This window comes from Aquarana catesbeiana, linkage group LG02 (assembly GCF_042186555.1).
Source record: "Aquarana catesbeiana isolate 2022-GZ linkage group LG02, ASM4218655v1, whole genome shotgun sequence".
Taxonomy (NCBI): Eukaryota; Metazoa; Chordata; class Amphibia; order Anura; family Ranidae; genus Aquarana; species Aquarana catesbeiana.
The window spans coordinates 203,060,717-203,081,663 of record NC_133325.1 but is presented as its reverse complement, the minus strand read 5'-3'; the positions used below and the strand labels follow the sequence as shown (position 1 = coordinate 203,081,663).

The 20,947-nt window shown below is 40.3% G+C and overlaps 1 protein-coding gene across 3 annotated transcripts in view; it reads right to left on the bottom strand.

Moving 5' to 3' along the window:
- The window catches only part of VWA8 (von Willebrand factor A domain containing 8), a 686,916-nt gene that overhangs the window by 385,954 nt on the left and 280,015 nt on the right, over positions 1-20,947 (bottom strand). For all 3 annotated transcript variants that reach the window (XM_073614208.1, XM_073614207.1, XM_073614209.1), the window contains exons 18-20: positions 13,771-13,886; positions 11,969-12,075; positions 11,473-11,579 (exon numbers count right to left, since the gene is read on the bottom strand). In XM_073614208.1, coding sequence (XP_073470309.1) covers positions 11,473-11,579; positions 11,969-12,075; positions 13,771-13,886 — 330 coding nt within the window. The remainder of the gene's footprint in view (positions 1-11,472; positions 11,580-11,968; positions 12,076-13,770; positions 13,887-20,947) is intronic.

Sequence of the window (20,947 nt, the reverse complement as noted above, 5' to 3'; positions counted from 1 at the left end):
GCGTTCTTTCTACGTGAGAGATAAAGTGAGCAAGCCACGCTGGCTTTGGTTTCAACTTCATTTCTATGGGCGTGTCCCGTTGGCAGCCTGTTTTTTTTGTTTTTTCTTATATTTCTACCAAGGAATACACTACCGAAGAATTATTTCTTGGAAATGCTGCATTATACCAATTCTTATTACCGACCTCATTGACTTGAGAACCAAGTTTGAACTCCCTGACCGGAAGCGGTATGTGCTGTCAAAGACCCCACCACATCTCCGGGGGGAGGATCCCCCACTTCCACTTTGCCTTGCAGACTCAGATAGGTTCAAGAGCTTTATGGAAATGAACCTTATACTGCATTGCTCCTTAAAGCCATGCACCGTTTTGCCCAATGGTTGAACTGCCAATAATCTCTTGGAATGTTAGAGGCTTGGGTTCCCCACTTAAGCGTATGATGATATCTGCTGGTTTAAAAAAGTATCATCCTATGATATTTCAGAGATAGGCAAGGTTAAAAAGAATTCATCAGAACATAAGGAGGAACTTGAGAGGCAGGTAGTGGCTTTGGAGGAGACTTATGTACAAACCCCGACTGGCTCCGCTAGGGAGGCATGGCAGTCAGCTCAATCTGCTTATGAGCGGCTGCTATCCTCTACGGCAGAGAAAAGGCTATTCTTCTCCAGGTTGGCATTTTACGAGGAGGGAGAAAGTACTGGGCGCCTTCTGGCCAAGATAGCTAACTCTCAACAGCGCCCCCTGTCATAGGAGCCATTAAAACATCGGAGGGTAGGTTGGTAAACTCCCCTGACCTTTTATTGATGGAACTGGCCAGGTTCTATGAGACTCTCTATCTTCCAACGGGGTGATACACCCCGGAGGAACTGGCAAATTATTTGCAGGACATTGACTTCCCACAACTCACAAAGGGCCAAAAAGAGGATCTAGATGCTCCCCTCACTTTGGACGAATTATAAACAGCATTAGCGGCATTCCCCAACTGTAAGGCCCCCGGGGCAGATGGGATACCCGTAGAGGTTTATAAGCAATACGCTGACATACTTTTACCCAAGTTACTAATGGTACTTAACGCTGCCAGGGAAAAACCCGACAGATCCTGGTTCATATAGGCCCATATCTCTCTTGCAGAGTGATAATAAGCTTTTAGCTAAGGTCCTTGCGATGAGGTTGAATGGGGCCATTGTGGCCATCGTTCACCCTGATCAGGCGGGGTTCATGCCCAATAAGTCAACGGCAGTAAACTTATGACGGCTTTACCTGAATATGCAATCCGCGGCGGATAATGTGGTACAGAGGGCTCTGCTCTCACTGGATGCTATGAAGGCCTTCGATGGCGTAGAGTGGGAGTACTTGTGGGGAGTTCTTAAACGCTTCGGATTTGGACATGTTTTTATCTTGTGGGTGCGTCTACTGTACCACAACCCGCAGGCAGCTATCTGGGCATCTGGGGCTATGTCGCACACTTTCAATTTAGGAAGAGGCACGAGGCAGGGGTGTCCTTTGTCACCCCTGCTTTTCGCACTAGCCATAGAACCCCTGGCCATTAAAGTAAGAGCCAACCCTAATATTGTCGGATTTCGATACGGAGACAAGCAGGAGAAATTGATGCTATACGCTGACCATACCATGATCCTGCTTGGAGACGTAGACAAATATCTCACAGAAGCTATGTCCACCATAGTGGAGTTTGGAAGATACTCGGGACTCCAGATTAACTGGACCAAATCCTCCCTGATGCTTATTGATGAAGGGGGTACTCCTCCCAATAACAGTTACATAGTAGGTGAGGTTGAAAAAAGACATAAGTCCATCAAGTCCAACCTATGTGTGTGATTTTGTGTCAGTATTACATTACATATCCCTGTATGTTGCGGTCATTCAGGTGATTATCTAATAGTTTCTTGAAGCTATCAATGCTCCCCGCTGAGACCACCGCCTGTGGAAGGGAATTCCACATCCTTGCCGCTCTTACAGTAAAGAACCCTCTACGTAGTTTAAGGTTAAACCTCTTTTCTTCTAATTGTAATGAGTGGCCACGAGTCTTATTAAACTCTCTTTTGCGAAAAAGTTTTATCCCTATTGTGGGGTCACCAGTACAGTATTTGTAAATTGAAATCATATCCCCTCTCAAGCGTCTCTTCTCCAGAGAGAATAAGTTCAGTGCTCGCAACCTTTCCTCATAACTAAGATCCTCCAGACCCTTTATTAGCTTTGTTGCCCTTCTTTGTACTCGCTCCATTTCCAGTACATCCCTCCTGAGGACTGGTGCCCAGAACTGGACAGCATACTCCAGGTGCGGCCGGACCAGAGTCTTGTAAAGCGGGAGAATTATCGTTTTATCTCTGGAGTTGATCCCCCTTTTAATGCATGCCAATATTCTGTTTACTTTATTAGCAGCAGCTTGGCATTGCATGCCATTGCTGAGCCTATCATCTACTAGGACCCCCAGGTCCTTTTCCATCCTAGATTCCCCCAGAGGATCTCCCCCCAGTGTATAGATTGCATTCATATTTTTGCCACCCAAATGCATTATTTTACATTTTTCTACATTGAACCTCATTTGCCATGTAGTCGCCCACCCCATTAATTTGTTCAGGTCTTTTTGCAAGGTTTCCACATCCTGCGGAGAAGTTATTGCCCTGCTTAGCTTAGTATCGTCTGCAAATACAGAGATTGAACTGTTTATCCCATCCTCCAGGTCGTTTATAAACAAATTAAATAGGATTGGTCCCAGCACAGAACCCTGGGGAACCCCACTACCCACCCCTGACCATTCTGAGTACTCCCCATTTATCACCACCCTCTGAACACGCCCTTGTAGCCAGTTTTCAATCCATGTACTCACCCTATGGTCCATGCCAATGGACCTTATTTTGTACAGTAAACGTTTATGGGGGACTGTGTCAAATGCTTTTGCAAAATCCAGATACACCACGTCTACGGGCCTTCCTTTATATAGATGGCAACTCACCTCCTCATAGAAGGTTAATAGATTGGTTTGGCAAGAACGATTCCTCATGAATCCATGCTGATTACTGCTAATGATATCGTTCTTATTACTAAAATCTTGTATATAGTCCCTTATCCCCTCCAATAGTTTACATACTATTGATGTTAGGCTAACTGGTCTGTAATTCCCAGGGATGTTTTTTGGGCCCTTTTTAAATATTGGTGCTACATTGGCTTTTCTCCAATCAGCTGGTACCAGTCAATAGACTGTCTGTAAAAATTAGGAACAAAGGTCTGGCAATCACCTGACTGAGTTCCCCAAGTACCCTCGGATGCAAGCCATCTGGTCCTGGTGATTTATTAATGTTAAGTTTCTCAAGTCTAATTTTAATTCCGTCCTCTCTTAACCATGGAGGTGCTTCCTGTGTTGTGTCATGAGGATAAACAGTGCAGTGCCTGTAGCCACCTCGTTCAGATACTTAGGTATTCATGTGACGCCTATAATCAGAGACTACGGTAGATTAAATATATCCCCGTTGCTACAAAAATATAGAGAACGGATTAAAACGTGGAATTCACTCTGTCTGTCGGTAACAGGCAGGGTGAATTTGATTAAAATGATTCTTATGCCCCAGCTGTTATATGTACTTCATAATACACCCATGGACGTTTAGAATTATTAATGCCCTATTTAGACTACTTATATGGAGGGGGCACTCTCCACGGATTAAACTCGAACATTTCCAGCATCCTAAGGATGAGGGAGGGCTCGCCCTTCCCAATCCCTGGCTCTACTATATAGCTGCACAGCTGCAGCAACTGATAGGTACAATGCACGCTGGCGCAGAGAAAGAGAGACCTATACGCAGTTCCTCAGAACTAGTAATGTTGCACACAGTTAAAAAAGACTCGGTTCCGACAGCCCTGGAGGCGTTAGATTTTGGTAAATCAAATAAGAAATACCCGACCTATGACCTAATCCAAAAAATATGGTCCAAAACTAAATATATGCAGGGTGTGACGGGTTTCACGGACTACAGTCCAATATGGTTAAATGAAACGTACCCAGAATTAGCCAAGATACAGCATGCAGCGATATGGAAGAGATATGGGGTGATATATATCAGGCAGATTTTTCAGAACGGGAAACTGCATACATTTGAGAACTTGCAGAGGCTATTTGAGTTACCACAATCCATGCGGTTTTATTACATGCAATTAAAACATGCAGTGGTGGCACAGAGTAAGTCCTTGGATTGGGCAGCTTCACCAACACCCGTGTTTAATGTGATTGCAGGGGCTAACAATACTAAGGGTTTTACATCACATTGTTACAGTATGTTACTACAAAACTTTGTAATAAACATCCTCTAGGGATGCTGGCCAAGTGGGAGAGGGATGTTGGCCCGATGGATGGGGATCAGTGGGAAGAGGTGTTGCAGGCTGTGCCCACATGCTCCCTAAACGTTACGCAAAGATTGACACAACTGTATATCATATTACGAGTATATTATACCCCTCACCGATTATATGCTATGGGTCTTCAACCCACCCCACTTTGTACCAGATGCAAAAGGGATCATGGGGACCTGATCCACCTGCTGTGGAGGTGCCCAAAGCTACACCCATACTGGAGTGGGGTGGTGGACACTGTTAATAGGGTATTTCAGGTCACGTTACCTACAGACCCCAAGCACTGTCTGCTCAATGTGTTAGATGCACTGGGGTGGGATGAAAATACTAAAGTGGCAGTTATGAAAGCTATATTCGTTGCACGTAAAATAATCATGAGGCATTGGATTTCAGAAGAGCCTCCTGCTCTTTGAGAATGGATTAATGCTATGGGGGAAATGTTACGAAAGGATAAAGTAATTTACCAACATAGAGGCTGCCCGCAGAAGTTCGAGAAACTCTGGGGACCATGGCTTAATGTTCCTGGGCTCGCCCCGATGGATTTGGTTGTGGGCAGATTGCTGGGTTTGGGGGTATGAGGTACTAAATGTCAAGCAGATTGAGCCTCTTCTGTTCGGTATAGTCCCTTGCTTGGTTTACTTATTCCCTTTGTTTATGCTGATGCTGGGGTCTATAAATGGATTATAATATGTCCGTGAAATAAACAGTCTGACAATGTCTGGTTAAGTCGGTGACTTAAGAAATGTTGGTTAAATAATACAGTCTGCAGTGTATACAAATGTGTTATATATCATGATAGAATGTATTACTGATTACAATTGTGAAGTCGTATGTGTATGTTTTTACATGTTTTTTCTCAATAAATTTTTTCTTTGGATAAAAAAAATAAATGTGCTAAAAGGCCCAACAACAAAGACCCAACTTTAGAGTGCTGCTGCAAAATCCCTGTGACCAAAAGCTGCATCCACAGAAGATTGGACATCCACCTGGTGGAACATTGGGAGAGTATGAATAGATGACCAGGTGGTGTTCTTTCATGGCTGGGTGACAGAGACCTGGTGCCAAAATGTCCAGGAAACTGCCACCAATATGGTGGAAAGGGTATGTAAAAGTGAGGGGGAGATTTGTCCTTATGAATGTAAGCTCTAGTGATCAGATTATGCATTTCATGATGGTGGACTTGGAAGCAGGGTGTCCCTTGCAAGGTTCTGAAAACAGGACAAATAGAGAAGCTGTAACTCTGAGGTAGACTATAATTGCTCTAATTATGTCCAGGGAATGAGTTTTCCTTTGGATACTTTGGAGCAGGGCATTAGGACGGTAAGGCTATGCCCTCATTGAGGTGGAAGACTGATACTACCTTGGGAAGGTAAGGTGGTCTTTTGTGTAAGACAACCTTGTCTTTGTGATATATGAGGAACAGCTCCTCCTGAGTTGTCAACTCACATCTGACAGATGTAATAGCAACTAAAATGGCTACTTTGTAGGAGAGGTCAAGGGAATATCCCTGATAAGTTTAAAGGGTGGCCTCTGCAGGGCAGAGAGAACCAAGCTGAGATCTCAAGGGAAAAAAAATGAAAAAAAAAGGGGGAGTTTGGGACTTTGATGAGGCACAATGAATGTACCTCCATCCCTGATTCAGGTAAATAAGGAATGTGGGACTTTAAATGAGGCAATTGACTGGTGGAGGTAGAGTAGTTGGTAAACATTATTTATTAGTAACAATAGTATGAAACAAGTAAAAACGTATTTATATTATATATATATATCTCTTAGATTGTAAGCTCTAAGGAGCAGGGCCCTCTGATTCCTACTGTATCAAATTGTATTGTATTTGTACTGTCTACCCTCAAGTTGTAAAGCGCTACGTAAACTGTTGGCGCTATATAAATACTGTATAATGATAATAATATAATATATATATATATACACATATACACACATGCACACATGGCATGAACATGATGGATACAAATGTTTCAGCTTGGCATCACATGGGAAACATTGAATATTGATAAAAAGGTATAAATACAAATTTAACATGTCATAGAAACGGCATTTGGCAAGGTAAGAAGTATCAATCTTGAGCATGATAAATTGTAGACATTAATTGTAGATATAATACAGGATATTTCCTATTAACAGGCAATATCATACATATACACATAAATAGTTACATAGTACTCAATGAATTTTGAATGTATGAAAGGTATGTATGGGCCAGTAACTAGATCATGAGCCAGACTTGACTGAGCACCCCATGGAAACTTTAAGCATTTCAGAAATAAACTGTAAATACAAATGTATATGTAGTATTAATATATTCTACCTGTAAGGGGAGAAAAAACCTCATGGGGAGAAAGGGATCTATACTCACAGGTCAGCTGGGGCACTGCGCTGTGCTAGCATCAAGCGAGATGAGACCCCAAAATGGTTGTATGTTCTGGAGCTGAGGCAAGGGACCCCGCCCCAGCCAAGAAAACACCCACAAAGCATGCTCGATCGCCACAACACATTCCACGTGTGCGAGGTTGATTGCAAATATAGTGTTCTGAAAAAAATATATAGAGATATGTGAAAAATATGTAATCATCCTCACACATGTGGAATGTGTTGTGGCGATCGAGCATGCTTTGTGGGTGTTTTCTTGGCTGGGGCGGGGTCCCTTGCCTCAGCTCCGGAACAGACAACCATTTTGGGGTCCCATCTCTCTTGATGCTAGCCCAGCGCTCCAGCTGACCTGTGAGTATAGATCCCTTTCGCCCCATGAGGTTTTTCCTCCACTTACAGGTAGAATATATTAACTAATACTACATATACTTTTGTATTTAGTTTATTTCTGTACCCAACTCCTGATGAATGGCATATAGCCATGAAACGCATTGAGTATCCATGGGGTGCTCAGTCAAGTCTGGCTCATGATCTAGTTACTGGCCCATACATATCTTTCATACATTCAAAATTCATTGAGTACTATGTCTCTATGTGCATGTGTAGCTTTGTTTTTATAGCAGTTCTGTTGCATATGGTGCACCAATGCCTGTTAATAGGAAATATCCTGTATTAAATCTACAATTAATCATGCTCAAGATTGATACTTCTTACCTTATTGCCAAATGCCATTTCTATGACATGTTACATTTGTATTTACACCTTTTTATCAATATTCAATATTTCCCATGTGATGCCAAGCTGAAACATTTGTATCCATCATGTTCATGCCATGTGTGCATGTATATATATGAAAATACTTTTTTACTTGTTTATACTATTGTTACTAATAATGTTTACCAACTACTCTACCTCCACAAGTCAATTGCCTCATTTAAAGTCCCACATTCCTTTATTATTTACCTGAGATCTCAAGGAAGCACAGGGTGCTGCAATGGGAGCTTAATGCAAGATAGACCCTTGAAGAAACGTTTTTACAAAGGAGAATGAAAGGTGCTAAAGGCTAAGTTCTGGTCAAGACCTGTTTGTAAGAAGGCTAGAATGTGAGGCACAGAGTAATCTCTGAGACTGAAGTGCCTGTGCTCTCACCAGGCAAAAAGGAATTTCCAGGTACAACAGTAGATACCCCTGGAAGTAACTTTTCTTGCTTTCAGCAAGGTAGGAATAACAAATTCAAAGACCTCTACCTTTTAAGACCTGGGCTTTTATTGTTGTCACTTTCAGTGACAGGGAAGGAAAGACTTACTGGTTGTAAAAGCTGTGCTGGATATCCACCAAGAATTCCTTGTTTGGCTGGATGAAAGCATGGGTAGGTCAGGAAATGGGGCATGTTCCAGGTCAACAAGATGTTGTGTTGGAGAGGTCTTGAATTAAATTGGGAATATGGTACAGTCTCAAAGGAGGCTACCATGAGGCCTAGAACTCTATTGGAGAATCTCAATCTGTGATTTCTCTTTGACCTCAAATAGCAAGCATAGACTTGAAGGAAGGAAAACCTTCGTTTGGGATGTGTCCAGGACCAGAAACAAATATTCCAGGAAAAGCAAAAATTTGAGAGCAGGTTTGTTGATATTGATCATCTAGTCGAAAGCCTGAAGCATCTCAACTGTCCAGTGGATGTTTGCCGACAGCTGGAAGGGAGATGAGTCCTTTAGAAGGTTATTTAGATTACCTGTAACCTGGATGCCTTGAGTTCTGAGACGAGCAAGAAGAGGTGCTAGGATCTTTGTAAACACTCTGCGAGCAGAGAATAGGCCAAAGGGCAGTGCTTTAAAGTGAAAAGTATTGCCCAGTGCAGAAAGCGCTGATGATGTGGATAAATGGGAATATGCAGATAGGCATCTTGGATGTCTACCTATGCCAATTTTATACCCCCTTAAAACCACAGACTGAACTCACAAGTTGGGAACATCTATGACTGAAACAGAGGCAAACTGTAACAGATGACACCCCCCTCCACCCTCTTAGGAGTGAGGGCGCCCTTTCATTGGGAAAAAATTGTTGGGCTTTGTAGCACAAGTCTATCGTAGAAAGGAAGAGCAGAATTTTGGTTTGAGAGTAAAAGCCTGGGTAGAATGATTAAGCAAAACCTTCCCTACTGTGACATCTTTTATGAATGGTCAAGTGTCCTCCCAAAAATGCTTTTTCCTTGAAAAGGCACTGGTGTGAAGTGTCTTTTACAGGTGGCTTCTGCTGTCCAAGGTTTACCCAACAGATTCTGTGCACCTGAATAGAGATTAGGGCAATTCTGAAAATCTGTCTCATGATATATTCTAGGGAATACACCAAAAAAAAAAAAAGCAGAAATTAATTGCTGAAATTGAAACAAAGAAAGCAGCTCCAGGTGAGTGAGTCTCCAGTTAATCCATACACGCACACTAATTGGGTTCTAGCCCAGCTCACATGCTGTGTCATAAAACAAATGATTTTGGATGGCTGCAATTCCAAAATCCTCTTTATTGAAGCTCATGTGACAGGTGGTTAACAGATGAAGCAGGGGACAAGGAGGTAGATGCGTTTGGCACAAATATTAGCGCTTAGTCATTACCTGTCCCCTGTCACGTGAGCTTCAATAAAGAGTATTTTTGGAGGTGCAGCCATCTGGAATCATTTGCTTTATAATTGCTCTGTTAAAAAGTAATCTTGGAAACCAGCATCATGTTGATTGTTTATTGCCCTAGTTCAGGTAGCTGCAGTTTGACATCGTGAAATTGCAGCAAGAGCTTGTTGCAGGGCTGGGCCTACCAAAGTAAAGAGAACCTTTACTAATATCTCAAACTTTCTATCAGCAGAACCTCTGAAAGAAGGTACAGTGACATGTTTGTTTAAGACTTGAGAGGGCAGTATCAACTACAGGAACAGAACTTTCTTCACTGGATAGAGTTCTTCAAAGATTTTGGGAGGAGTTAAATTGCTTTCTGGAGTGATTCAATCATCACAGATTGCATACTCAATGTTTATGAAAAGGGAAGGTCTTTTGTACACAAAAGGGCATAGCCAGATGGAGGACAATGAAGAAAATCCTATTTCTTGTAGAGTTTCTCCTGCATGGAGTACTGCTGAATGAATTACTTCAAGATGAAAACACCTCAGCATACATAAAGTCCTGCGAGTGGGGGCGCACAGGAAAATAATTGCTACGTTTTGGCAGCTGCCAGGACCCAAATCCAGTGATTTTGTGAGAAGAGGACTCTGGAAGTGACAACTTTAACTTAGTTCACACTACATCCACAAACAGCACCTTGCCAGAAAAGTCCCTGGATACATAGTACATGGAGATTGCTGCCTATAGGATTAAGTGGCAACTGGAAACATGACAGCCAATCCTCATCCTTGCATGCAGGGTTCAGGTACAGCCACAGCCCCTTTGGGCATCCTGTCCGTAGGCAAGAAATATCTGTGAATGAACGATGTGGTGGAGCCATGCAAAGCACTGCCAAATGTAAATATTGACAGGAGCTGTCGGGGAAAAGAACCCTTTGATTGTACAAGGAGGAGGGGCTGCTGACTCAATGTTTCATGTTACAACAAACTTTGGGTGTACCATGAAACAGACTATTTTAACAGTTATCAACGTAAAGTTTATTCCGCTTTCTTGACAATTTTTTGGAGAAAATATATTGCAAATAGGGTGTACATGCAAGCAGATATGTTAAGGAAAACTCCAGGATAACATTTTAATAAAACAATCAATTAAAAATATCTAACTACATTTTAAATAACACATCTTATGTCCGCATTTTACCGCAACTTTTTGCACCACACCTCCGAGATGTGCTGCAGTGTGAACAGGACACATAAGAGTTGATTTACTAAAGGAAAATCCACTGTGCATTTTGCAAGTGAAGTTGCAATTATTTTCCCCAGAGTTTAGTGAATGTGGTGAAGCTCTTCTGATTTCCACCATCCATTTATGTGCAAGCAAAAATGCATTTTTTTTACATTTTCCTTGCACCTGATTTAGTATTCGTTACAAAGTGTAGTTTGATTACATTCACTGAGCTCTGAGGAAAATAAATGCAATCACACTTGCAAAGTGCACAGTCTATTTGTCTTTAGTACATGAACCCCATAGAAAGCCATTGTTTTCTATATGCCCTAGTGATGAACTGCATTAATCCACTGCAAAACAACACAGGTCATCTACTAACTGTGAATGAGCTCTTACGGTTTTTGTGTTCATTAGTCTCTAACAGTTACTTGTATACAGTAGATTAAAAATCCAACACGTATGTTGTGGTTTCAGGTTTGCCAGGGGAAGTTATTTGCATAGGCAGGAAAATGTACAAAATATGTTTGAAATATATTTGCCATATTGATAGAAGAAATGTGCAAATGCATATTGCACTTCAGAAGTTCTTCTTTAATTTTAGAATTTTCAGCAGCAAGTGTCCAGCTGTGTCAGTAATAAACATTTTTTTTATATAATAAAGTATGCAACACAAGTTAAAATGATTTTATGTCTAAATGAATTCATAATCAAGTGTTGCTTAAGGTGGTAATATTGTATTCTCAAATAGATTAAAAAAAATATGGATGAACACAATAGAAATAATCAATTACTGAAAGCAGAAGTTAATGATTATAACAATCAAATATAGCTTTACATTGTGTATTACGTACACAGTACATGCTTGGATTGTATGAGTACTACGCACCTGAGAGTTCTCATAGAACAGAATGTCTGGTACTTTCATCTTCTCATCTGTATTAAATACTGGTACAGTGACACTTCCAAGCCTTAGTACGCCAGATTTTATTTCATCTAAAAAATAACCCATTACCCGAACCCAAAATTAATGAGTATGAAATATCACTGAAATATGCTTTTTTTACTTTTAATTTGTGCAGCTTGGTTATCGCTAAAGTGTATATATTACATCCAGAGAAATGCTAAAAATCTTAGCTGTCTTCATGCTAGATTTACTGTCAGCTTATTTGGATAGCATGCTTTCTAGCTTCCGACCCTCCTCACCCATTGATAACATGTCTTGTATTCGATCCACAGAATACAAGACTTTCTGTAATTGGACAGAGTGTGGTCTTGATGTTCATCTTACCCTCCTCTCCCCTTGTCCAATTAAAGAATGCCTTGTATTAGCTCATTTACAAGTGTTGATCTAAAAATGAATGCATACAGTGATGACATCTTACAACTATAATCTCTGTTTTCCATCCTTTCCAGCTCCTCGCTGGTTTCCTCTATCCCAGAGTCCGCTAAGTATTTCAGTAATGTTGATCGAGCCAGACTGGGTAAAAATCTAGAAAATTATATATATAAAACAGAATCCTAAGTTAATATTTTATTTGTTAAATGGAAAAAAGGTATACATGCAGAACAAATGGTAACAGTTATTAATGGGAAAGGCTAAACATTGTACAGCAGGCAGCAAGTACTTAAAATAAACATTCACAAATAAAAGGCTTTATCAGTGCAAATAATTGTCATTATGATTCTCTACATTAAACCAGTGACAAGACATCTCCACTTCTACATTTCCTGGTCTGTTTCTGCTAATGTTGGGGTGCTGGGTATTCTCACTTTTCATTTTTCATAATATGAAAAATCTACAAATCCAACAGGGTGTGGGAACTGTGGCATATGTACCAAAAAAATCAGTGCGAAACTCAGCAGATTTTATGAGAAATACAAGCAACCATCAAGTTGAATAACTTGACAGTATTTTCCAGAATAAGAAATGTCTGCTGCAGCTGGACTCACCTTGTAATAGACCAATTTATTATGAGGTCAAAGCTTAATGACTAAAACGCTTCTGTTACAGCAGAAATAAACCCTCCTATAGTTTTCAGCCAGGGAAGCTGCCATCTTGGTCTCAGGTTTGATCCTCCTCTGCCATGATGCTAGATGAGTGATAGGTGATGACATCACCAGTTGATGGTTTGACAGTTCCCGTCATGTACTAGGAATATAACTGTTTTTTTAAACTGTTAAATCGATGGGTTTAGTTCCGTTTTAAGAAGAAAAAGCACTACGTCATTAAAAAACATCCCTCTGCCCTTGTCTGTTGCAGGTACAGTATATTCATGATCTTCATCAAATGTATGCAAAACCATTGCAGGTGCTACTCTTATACAAGTTAAGTTGAAGCCATTTTTGAAAAAAGAAAAAAATAGATTGTCCAATTCGATCAAATTACACAACATTGCTTGAAATGCTTAAAATGTGTCGTAGGTATAGATGGTTCTCATCTTGCAAAAATGTTATTTGGAAAATAATAACAAACAGTTGGCTAGATTGGCAGTTTTGTTTAAAATGACTTTTAACATGCACAATACATTTTCTTTAAAATGACTTTAAAATGCACAATACTAGTTACAAAGGAATACTGGAAATGATAAAGTGTGTGGAAATTTGATGACATTTGAGACATGAAGGTATTGGGGTTGATTTACTAAAGGCAAATAGGATGTTTACATTGCAAAATAATTTTCCTTTAGCTTAGTAATAGTGGTGAAAAATCACATTCATTTGATACTCTACATAGATTGAGTGAAGTTTGATCTGCAGTGTAGACCTGTGCTTGAGAACACATTTCACCATTACAGGGTATAAGTAAAACTAACATTATGGGGGAGATTTAATAAAACTGGCGCACACATAATCTGGCACAGATGCGCCTAGTAACTCAGCTTCTAAATGTTTTTTTCAAAGTTTCATTGAATAAGCTGAATTTAGAAGCTGACTGGTTACTAGGCAGAGATGCACCAGTTTCAGTTTTAGTATACCCCCCCCCCCCCATGTACCTGTACTCCTAACACAGAAGTGTACATAATTTTAAACAGGCAAAAGTTGTTTAAATGATGAGAAATTTGAAATAAACACATTTATATAGCACAATCCTGGTGTAGTCTAATAACTCCCTGCATATGTACTACTACATCTTTTGATAATTAGAACTTCACTGTCACAATGTTTGGGAGACCAGCGCACCTACCTTGAAAGGCAGGCCTTGTTAACAGCATGATAAAGACTTTCATCTGGGTACTGAGATAACCTTCTGCATATGCGAAGTAACTGTCTCGTAGATAAAGATGACGCTAAAGATGCAGTCTGTCAATAAGGAAGAATATTTACAAATGTTTTATTATGATCGCCATAACATTGGCAAACATAGGACATAAAAACGGTCTTCGCTTGCCAAATAGAGTGTAATATAGCACTCACAAGCAGAATTTCATTATAAAGGCTTGACTCTACAAACAGTCACTACCTGATATATGACCCATGACATATTTAAAGGACATTGATTGAGTGTTTTACATAATTATACTTTTGAGTGTCATAATCTGTTTTGGTAAAGACTAAAAAAAGAAATGGGGCCTCTAATGAGCATACATGGACCTTGCCCAATAATTGGGTCCTTAGTTTTTTGGTTTTCATTTAAGTAAATATAATTCTTGTGACATAGGCCCACTGAACAGGGTGAAGAAGCAAACCTGCAAGAGACAGGATTTCTGTATCTTCTTATACGGGATAACAAAAGCAGTTTGTGGTGAAAATGTTGTCTTCACTCTGAAATGTAAACCGATAACAGGATACAACAATATAGGTATAAATCAATGACAAAAAAAATTCAAACTGCAGTTGTCAAAGATGACTAGACACTGAAAGTAGTGCACAAGGCAGAGCCAAAGTAATTAAAGGAGAAAGATTGGAATCCTAAAAAGTGGATCCCTTGAACAACATCCAATGAGGAGCTCCTAAAAAAGACTAATTGATGATGATAGCTGTGAAGAGATATTGGGAAATAAAAAGTTTCTATTTTGGCCTTGCCAACTACCTTTACTGTTACAATTTTTCCTTATTTTATTTTTTTTTCACCATCTAAAGCCTAGTACACACAGGTCGAATGTCGGGTGACATTGGCTGGTTCACTAAAATCCATCTGAAATTAGGCCCGTGTGTTTGGGAAGCTAACTAGAGCACTGACCGGAGTGTTTCAGCGGGAAGGCTGTCCCCCGTCAGCAGGGGATATTGCTGTACTAACGTCAGATTGTTAGTACAGCGGCTCCGACCAGAGCTGTCAGATTTTTTTTTTCATTCAACCCAATGGGTTGAATGAAAAAAAAAACAGTGGTGTGTACTAGGTCCAGTGTGCCCAACTAATTCTACATGCTCACCATCAAAACAGGCAAATATAAAACCTACCCTTCTACTGCCAGTCTAGTCAGGACAAATCAAGGGACACAGACGTGTCATTAGTTTAGTTCCTAGTAAATGTGATACTTTTTGTAGGAACATTTCATTCAAGTCATTTGCCACAAAATTACACTAGAAACAGGTGTTAGGCTAAAAATAAAATAAATAGACGTCAACAATGGAAAGACCTGGGAGCACATGACTGGAAATTTGGGACAACATATTCAGCACAAGTAATTTTTTAGTGTTCTACTTTGAAACATCTAAAAATAAGCACAGACAGACAACACTTTATATAGATAGGCGGGATCCAAAACCCTTTTTCTACATTTGGCATTCAATGTTCCTAATGAATAACATGTACCTGTGTACTTAATTTTCCATTATACTCACTTCTAGGTTCTCATATTAGAACAGAGCATTCCAGATAATCAAGGTAAATGCCTCAGTGAGAAAAAGAACTTGGCTGGTTCATCAAATTCAATATTATTGTCATGATAAATGCAACAGACAAATAAAATAATGATTGCCTCAGAACCTCGATTAATGTTTACATGATACAAAAACATTATCAATAAGGCCCCTTTCACACTTGTACGACCTGAAATTCGCGTGACTATGACGCTACTTGAAGCCATGTCTGTGTAATCTTGAGGTCTATGGACCGCAAGTCTCAAAGTTTAATAAAAGTAGTGCAGGGACTACTTTGAAGTCGCACAGATGAACGGTACTCTTTGGAAATCATGGGGTATGACTTGTCATGTGACTTTGCAGTCCCAAGTCGCAGGACAAGTCGCACAAGTGTGAAAGGGACCAAAATATACACTTTATACTTGCAAATACAATAAAGATAAATAAATATTATTTTTTTTATTACTATAATTATTATTCATTATTAGAGATTGCGAAGACTACTTTCACCATTACCCCATACAAAGTTGAAAAAATAATTAAGATGATGATGAAACTAATTTAAAAAAAAAACAACTTTCCCCCTTTTTTTTTTCTCTCTCTTCTTTCTGTTCTCTTCTTATCTTTCAGCTCTTTCCATCCTTTCTCTCTAGGTTGCTTATTTTCTCATTTGACCACTACATATTATGCACTCATTCCACAGGTTTAGCAGGACACCAGGCACTACCCTGGTTAGAATGGTTATACTTCTAATTCAAATACTATGCTTACTATAGTGCCTTATCTAGTTCAACTTTATATAGAGCATCCACCCCAATAAGGAGATTTTTTGAGCACAAACTTTTTGGAAATGTTAAGTGTGTTATGAGGACATTGCAAACACCCTGTGGCCTCTAGAACACCTTGGAAAACTATTTCTGGACTTCCATTTAGCCATCTGGCTCAATGGACCTTCGCGTTGGAATTCCGCACAATTTTACTGCTCCTTTCTCCTTTATATTGTTATAGGTTTTTGGTTTTGCTTTGGTATGTCTACCATATAATGTAACCATCTTATTGTAAACCTGAAATGTTGGTTTGTATGCTAATAAACCTTTGTAAAAGAACATAATAACAAAATATATATATTTTTATTCTTTTCAGTTCATTTAAATTACAGCTTTAAAATCTTACCAGTTACATGACAATAAATAGACCAGGTTTAAAATATATATTAATAATGTGTGGCGTTCACTACAGTCTGTTCAAACAGACTTGTGTACCCAAGTGAAATGTACTTTTAACATTCTACTTTTAAATAATGTAACTACTTGAATTTAGATCTATATCAGCCTGCTGTACAGGAGTGAGAGAGAGAGGCACAGCAACAGAAGTCAACCAAGCTTTGCTGCAGTGCATGTATACTGACAGCAAACATAGAACACATAGTGGTTCAGGCTGGGGGGGGGGGTGTTTTGGGTAAGCCTGTGTTGACACTGTAAAGGATACAGGATTGGCTAACTGTCTTCCAGGTGCACCTAGATAACAAGTCAGGATAAAAAGAACTGCAAATATTTTGGCAGGTAAAACTGTTCAATTGTATGTATTTCATCTGTGCATTTAGCTGCTTGGAAACAAGAAAGAAATGGCTGCACATCCAGAACTTCTGATTGCCTTTTATTTTGCTTCACAAAGCTAACACCAGAGACACCAAACTGGTCACAAAGACGTGTTTCACCCATACATCTTGTGCTTAATCATTACAATGACTGAGACAACTGATAGATCTTAAATAGACTGCCCCAATAGCTACAGGTGTTCTGGGGGCGGTGATAATCAGTGATGAGAACACAGCTCGATCAGTCACCAAACCTCAGTCCCAAAGAGCATGCGGCTGGAGACTTGGGTAAAAGCTTAAACCGAAGGTCCATGCACCCATGCATACCAAAGAATCCTGCATACACATAGGAACATGGACCAACAGTTGTATATAAACATTTATACATAATACCATAAACCAAAAAAAAAAAAAAATCGAAAAAGGAAAAAAAACAAAAAATACATATACATACATAAAACATGAAAAACGATTGACTTAATGAAAAATAATGATATACACAAATGCACATATATGACAATAGACCAATCGTCCCATATAAGCATGTATGCATGTGCAGGCACACATATCCATGTGCCCCCACACATGTACACAAGGGACGTGCATATAAAATCATTTGCTAATCCATACTGGACCAATGAAAAATCCACAACGAAATGCATGTGTATCCACATATGTAAGCATGCATATACACACCAAGGGAAGCTGCCTCCATTATATGATCCATAAAAACGCACCATGTCCCAGAATAAGTGCATACACAGTGCAACACCCGACTATTGGATCCATACATATGTGACATTCATTTACCTAGATGAATCCAAATACAATGCCTCTACATAAAAACACTTGCAATAGGAAATGGTGAGGACCACTCTAAGATGCACATGCACAATGATATATATATATATATATATATATATATATATATATGATAAAATTAAAAAAATGCATGTGTATATATATATATATATATATATATATATATATATATATATATATATATATATATATATATATATATATACACATACACACACACACACACACACACACACACAGTGGGGACGGAAAGTATTCAGACCCCCTTACATTTTTCACTCTTTGTAATATTGCAGCCATTCGCTAAAATCATTTAAGTTCATTTTTTTTCCCTCATTAATGTACACACAGCACCCCATATTGACAGAAAAAACACAGAATTGTTGACATTTTTGCAGATGTATTAAAAAAGAAAAACTGAAATATCACATAGTCCTAAGTATTCAGACCCTTTGCTGGGACACTCATATTTAACTCAGGTGCTGTCCATTTCATCTGATCATCCTTGAGATGGTTCTACACCTTCATTTGAGTCCAGCTGTGTTTGATTATACTGATTGGACTTGATTAGGAAAGCCACACACCTGTCTATATAAGACCTTACAGCTCACAGTGCATGTCAGAGCAAATGAGAATCATGAGGTCAAAGGAACTGCCTGAAGAGCTCAGAGACAGAATTGTGGCAAGGCACAGATCTGGCCAAGGTTACAAAAACATTTCTGTTGCACTTAAGGTTCCTAAGAGCACAGTGGGATCCATAATCCTTAAATGGAAGGCGTTTGGGACGACCAGAACCCTTCCTAGAGCCGTCCGGCCAACCTGAGCTATCGGGGGAGAAGAGCCTTGGTGAGAGAGGTAAAGAAGAATCCAAAGATCACTGTGGCTGAGCTCCAGAGATGCAGTCGGGAGATGGGAGAAAGTTGTAGAAAGTCAACCATCACTGCAGCCACCAGTCAGGGCTTTATGGCAGAGAGGCCCGACGGGAAGCCTCTCCTCAGTGCAACACACATGAAAGCCTGAATGGAGTTTGCTAAAAAAACACCTGAAGAACGCCAAGATGGTGAGAAATAAGATTCTCTGGTCTGATGAGATCAATATAGAACTTTTTGGCCTTAATTCTAAGTGGTATGTGTGGAGGAAACCAGGCACTGCTCATCCCCTGTCCAATACAGTCCCAACAGTGAAGCATGGTGGTGGCAGCATCATGCTGTGGGGGTGTTTTTCAGCTGCAGGGACAGGACGACTGGTTGCAATCGAGGGAAAGATGAATGCGACCAAGTACAGGGATATCCTGGCCGAAAACCTTCTCCAGAGTGCTCAGGATCTCAGACTAAGCCGAAGGTTTACCTTCCAACAAGACAATGACCCTAAGCACACAGCTAAAATAACGAAGGAGTGGCTTCACAAGAACTCCGTGACTGTTCTTGAATGACCCAGCCAGAGCCCTGACTTAAACCCAATTGAGCATATCTGGAGAGACCTAAAAATGGCTGTCCACCAACGTTTACCATCCAACCTGACAGAATGGCAGAGGATCCCCAAATCCAGGTGTGAAAAACTTGCTGCATCTTTTCCAAAAAGACTCATGGCTGTATTAGTTCAAAAGGGTGCTTCTACTAAATACTGAGCAAAGGGTCTGAATACTTAGGACCATGTGATATTTCAGTTTTTCTTTTTTTATAAATCTGCAAAAATGTCAACATTTCTAAGTTTTTCTGTCAATATGGGGTGCTGTGTGTGTACATTAATGAGGAAAAAAATGAACTTAAATGATTTTAGCAAATGGCTGCAATATAACAAAGAGTGAAAAATTTAAGGGGGTCTGAATACTTTCTGTCCCCACTGTGTATATATATATGTGTGTGTATGTGTGTGTGTACATATGTGTGTATATATATATATATATATATATACCGCTGGCAACAAAAGTGAGTACACCCCTAAGTAAAAATGTCCAAATTGGGCCCAAAGTGTCAATATTTTGTGTGGCCACCATTATTTTCCAGCACTGTCTTAACCCTCTTGGGCATGGCGTTCACCAGAGCTTCACAGGTTGCCACTGGAGTCCTCTTCCACTCCTCCATGACGAAGTTGGTGGATGTTAGCGACCTGGCACTCCTCCACCTTCCGTTTGAGGATGTCCCACAGATGCTCAATAGGGTTTAGGTCTGGAGACATGCTTGGCCAGTCCATCACCTTTACCCTCAGCTTCTTTAGCAAGGCAGTGGTCGTCTTGGAGGTGGGTTTGGGGTCGTTATCATGTTGGAATACTGCCCTGCGGCCCAGTCTCCGAAGGGAGGGGATCATGCTCTGCTTCAGTATGTCACAGTACATGTTGGCATTCATGGTTCCCTCAATGAACTGTAGCTCCCCAGTGCCGGCAGCACTTATGCAGCCCCAGACCATGACACTCCCACCACCATGCTTGACTGTAGGCAAGAAACACTTGTCTTTGTACTCCTCACCTTGTGGCCGCCACACACGCTTGACACCATCTGAACCAAATAAGTTTATCTTGGTCTCATCAGACCACAGGACATGGTTCCAGTAATCCATGTCCTTAGTCTACTTGTCTTCAGCAAACTGCGGGCTTTCTTGTGTATCATCTTTAGAAGAGGCTTCCTTCTGGGACGACAGCCATGCAGACCAATTTGATACAGTGTGCGGTGTATGGTCTGAGCACTAACAGGCTGAGTCCCCACCCCTTCAACCTTTGCAGCAATGCTGTCAGCACTCATATATCTATCTCCCAAAGACAACCTCTGGATATGACGCTGAGCATGTGCACTCAACTTCTTTGGTCGACCATGGCGAGGCCTGTTCTGAGTGGAACCAGTCCTGTTAAACCGCTGTATGGTCTTTCAGGGTCCTGGCAATTTTCGTATAGCCTAGGCCATCTTTATGTAGAGCAACCATTCTTTTTTCAGATCCTCAGAAAGTTCTTTGCCATGAGGTGCCATGTTGAACTTCCAGGTAACAATATGAGAGAGTGAGAGCGATAACACCAAATTTAACACACCTGCTCCCCATTCACACCTGAGACCTTGTAACACTAACGAGTCACATGACAACGGGGAGGGAAAATGACTAATTGGGACCCCAATTTGGACATTTTCACTTAGGGGTGTACTCACTTTTGTTG